This window comes from Penaeus monodon, chromosome 18 (genome assembly GCF_015228065.2).
Source record: "Penaeus monodon isolate SGIC_2016 chromosome 18, NSTDA_Pmon_1, whole genome shotgun sequence".
NCBI lineage: Eukaryota > Metazoa > Arthropoda > Malacostraca > Decapoda > Penaeidae > Penaeus > Penaeus monodon.
In genome coordinates, this window is record NC_051403.1 from 1,901,869 (window position 1) to 1,905,596 (window position 3,728).

General features: G+C 41.2%; 1 protein-coding gene across 1 annotated transcript in view; it reads right to left on the reverse strand.

The window, feature by feature from the left end:
* The window catches only part of LOC119584916, a 999-nt gene extending 562 nt beyond the window's left edge, over positions 1-437 (reverse strand). Inside the window, exons 1-2 of the mRNA XM_037933534.1 lie at positions 314-437; positions 1-274 (exon numbers count right to left, since the gene is read on the reverse strand). The exon at positions 1-274 is cut by the window's left edge and continues 103 nt beyond it. Of these exons, the coding sequence (XP_037789462.1) occupies positions 1-274; positions 314-437 (398 nt within the window). The remainder of the gene's footprint in view (positions 275-313) is intronic.
* Positions 438-3,728: the final 3,291 nt, after the last annotated feature.

Genomic DNA, 3,728 nt, shown 5'->3' on the forward strand with positions numbered 1-3,728 from the left:
TGGTTTGGGTCTACTGAAGGATGATGGCCACGCTCCGCATCAACGTGAACCTCAGTTGATACAAGTCGGACAGGTACTGGGGTGTTGGGGATTACTGAAGGAGGACTGGGACGTTCCGTATCAAAGTGAACTTCGGCTGATTCAGCACTGGGAACAGGCCCTGGTTCCTCTCCTTTTTGACCGGTGGTGAGTACAGCTAACAGATCATCCTCACACTGTATCCTTTGAATTACCTCATCAGGCAGCGAGGATGATGTCAGGCCCACTTTGGCCTCTCATCCAAACATGACTGCATAGGGTGATATGCGAATACCTGCATGCAAGCTGGAATTCTTCTGGAACTGGACAAACTTGATTCCAATGCTCCAATCCGTGGTGTTGTTGTCTCTCATCCATGCAACCAGCATGTCATTGATGTCACCATTTGCTCTTTCCATGGATCCTTGGCTCTGTAGATGTCAAGGCTTTCCATGAACGAGGACAAGTTTGAGCATGATGATTTTCAGCTCACTGATCACTTCGGCTGTGAACTCTGACCCATTATCACTCTGTAATATGTATGGAGCTCTGAACAAGAGAAATATCTCAGTTAGATGATGCGCCACTTCTGCTGCACGTTTCGACGATAGCAGATGCAGGACACAAAATTTGGTGAGGTGGCCTTGATAGACCATAATCCATTTGTAGGAACCCTGTGCCATCGATTGCATATCAAACAAGTCCACTTGGCCACGGGAAGAAAACCCATCTGTCAAGATGGGTAGAACAACCACATCCTTTGTAACTGGTAGCTTTCTTTTCTTCTGGCACTCTTCACAGTAAGATCTAAACAATTCAAGAGCTTCCCATGTGATGTTAGCGTATTTCTTTGCTTTCTTTGATCATGCGATCCCACCCGCCATGACTTGTAATGATGTGTGCTTTCTTGATTACTTCGTAAGTATCCTCGATGGCGACGTAGTACAGGACCGGTTCATCGTCGCTCTTTCTTTTCTTTATGAGTTTTTCTATATCATTTATATGTGAAGCAGACATATAAATGTATGGTCAGTGGCAACTTCGGAAACGCTTTCATACACAGTTAATCCGTTAATTACTATGGTAAACTAAAGAGTGTATTGCGGGAATCGGAAAAAGACATACAAATGTATGCGTCGTAGGCAGCTTCGCAACTATTAAAAACCAGCTAATCTTTTGATTAGTATTGAACACTAAAGGTCGGGTTGCACTAGTCTCCGAGGTGAGCCCTCCTCATCCCCTATGGTGCCACAGGTAAGCAATGAGTTATGAATGTGAGAAAAACAGTGTGTTCCTATAAAATTATCGTTTCATATGACAAAAAATGTTGATTCGTTCATAACAATCAACACTTAACACATTAATCAATACAATAATACAGCAATACAACAATACAGTTATTTTTCACGAATCCATGGCTCCCCGTTGGTTACCTTATACATGTACTTACTTTGTGAGCAAGTAGTATTCATGGTGACTCTTTGTACTGCTTCAGTTCATCGATAATTTGGAAATATTGGTCCTTCGGTATCAAAACCTTCTTCATCTGCTCATATCTCCGATAAAGTTCGTGCTTGAATATTTCCTCCATTGTGTCTGCCATGGTTCTGTTCGTAGCTGTGTTGGTACTGAGGTCCCAGGCAAGCTTTTTATATAGGAGAGTGGCAGCCCCCATCCCCCTTCCCTCCTCACCATCCCCCACTGTAATCCTCCTGTAGCACTTCTGACATCACATTTCAAGCGAACAAACATAAAAAAAAACTTTGGTAGCCGCCACCACGGGAATAGGGGTCCCGACCCCTAGACTTTGAATAAATTTAGTGGTGATTTTGACCGAGTTGGAGGTGGTAGCCCCCCCCTGCCCTCCCCACCATCCCTCACTATAGTCATCCAGTAGCACACTGGAGGACATTCGCCAAGAGAAGCCATGCAGCATTAGTTAACTGGGGCACCCAGTGCCCTGGTGTGTAGTCATAGTCTCTACCGTTCAGTAGGAAGCCGATAGGTCTCTCCATTCGGACACTAACCATCCGTTCTTCATTGACACCAGGGCAATGAGAAGCCAACATGCCGCCCTGGAATGGCACTCAGTCTCCCCTCTTCCAGCTTATTTGTTACCTGACTGTACAGAAGACATGGCATTATAGTGTTCTACACTGATTGCCTGAATGAACAAATGGATAATTAGGCAATAGGTGTAATCAGGGTGCGTATTTTTCAGTCATTACACAGAATGACTGGCTATTTGAGTCATTACGTGAAATGAATGGTGGTCTCAGTCATTTCACATAATGCCTAAATATTTTAGTCATTTCATGTAATGACTAGTTTCACATATTGCCTGTAACATATATATATATATATATATAAATATATATATATATATATATATATATATATATATATATATATATATATGTATATATATGTATATATGTATATGCATATATATATATATATATATATATATATATATATATATATATATATATATATATATATATATTATATATAGATATTATTTGGCAATGAGTAAGAGAGGTGTCGTGGTTAGCTCAGTGATAATAAGTGCTAAAATTACCAGTGAGAAGTGATCTGTGATAGTGCTACATAAGAGAGAATGATTCGTGAATATATAGAGCTTCCATTCCAACCAAAAGAGAAATAATAATTCATTCATATGTCTCACAAGCCTATAAAATTCAATATTGGACCATGTATATGTGGACCTTTTAAACTAATAGTATGCCATGAACTCGATCAACAAGAGCATTTGAAGATGTGGGTACCTATGCAGATGGACCAAGCTGCATGTCTTCAAGGCCTTGATACTCCCAGTTTTGCTCTATGGAAGCAAAACCTGGATGCTATCCAGTGTCTTGGAGTCTCGTCTAGATGCCTTTTGTAACAAGTCCCTTCGCCGGATCATGGGGTAGGCAGGAACATGTTTCCAACCATGAGACTGGCGTGGGACCTATTACTTGCATAATCCGGGATCACCAACTCAGGCTATATGGGCACCTAGCTCGTCTCCCTGTGGACGACTCTGCCCATTAGGTTCTATCTCTGCGAGACAATCCTGGGTGGAGGAGACCTGTGAGACAACCCAGGAGGTCATGGCTTGGGCAGCTCGACGAGACCTGTCGCGAGGAATTAGAGATGGGCCGTGGACCTGCCTGGAGATTCGCCTCGAAGGATCCTCGTGGTTGGAAGCGAAAGGTTGATGCGGTCATGCCCCCCCTTCTGCGTTAGCCACTTGATGATGATGATTATGATGCATGCGTATGAGTACATGTCTATGCGGTGCGTATGCAAGAGTAGCAATACATACGTAGATATGTATATCTGTGCTTATATGTGTATATATTGATATGTATGTATGAATATTTATGTATGTGTGTGTGCCAGTTTGTGTATGTGTATGTATAGTATGTATATAAGTAAGTGTGAGTGTATATATGCATATACATATGTATATGTGTATGCGTGTGTACATATGTATGTATATGTAAATGTATGCGTGTATGTATGTGTGTATATATGTGTGTGAATAGATGTGCATGTATACATGTATATGTGTATATATGTGTGCATGTATAGGTATATACATATATATGTGGGTGAGCATAATGTGTACTCATAAACATATGAGCACATATGTTTATGAGCCAGATACATGTATGTGCATATGCATATGTATATGTGTTTAT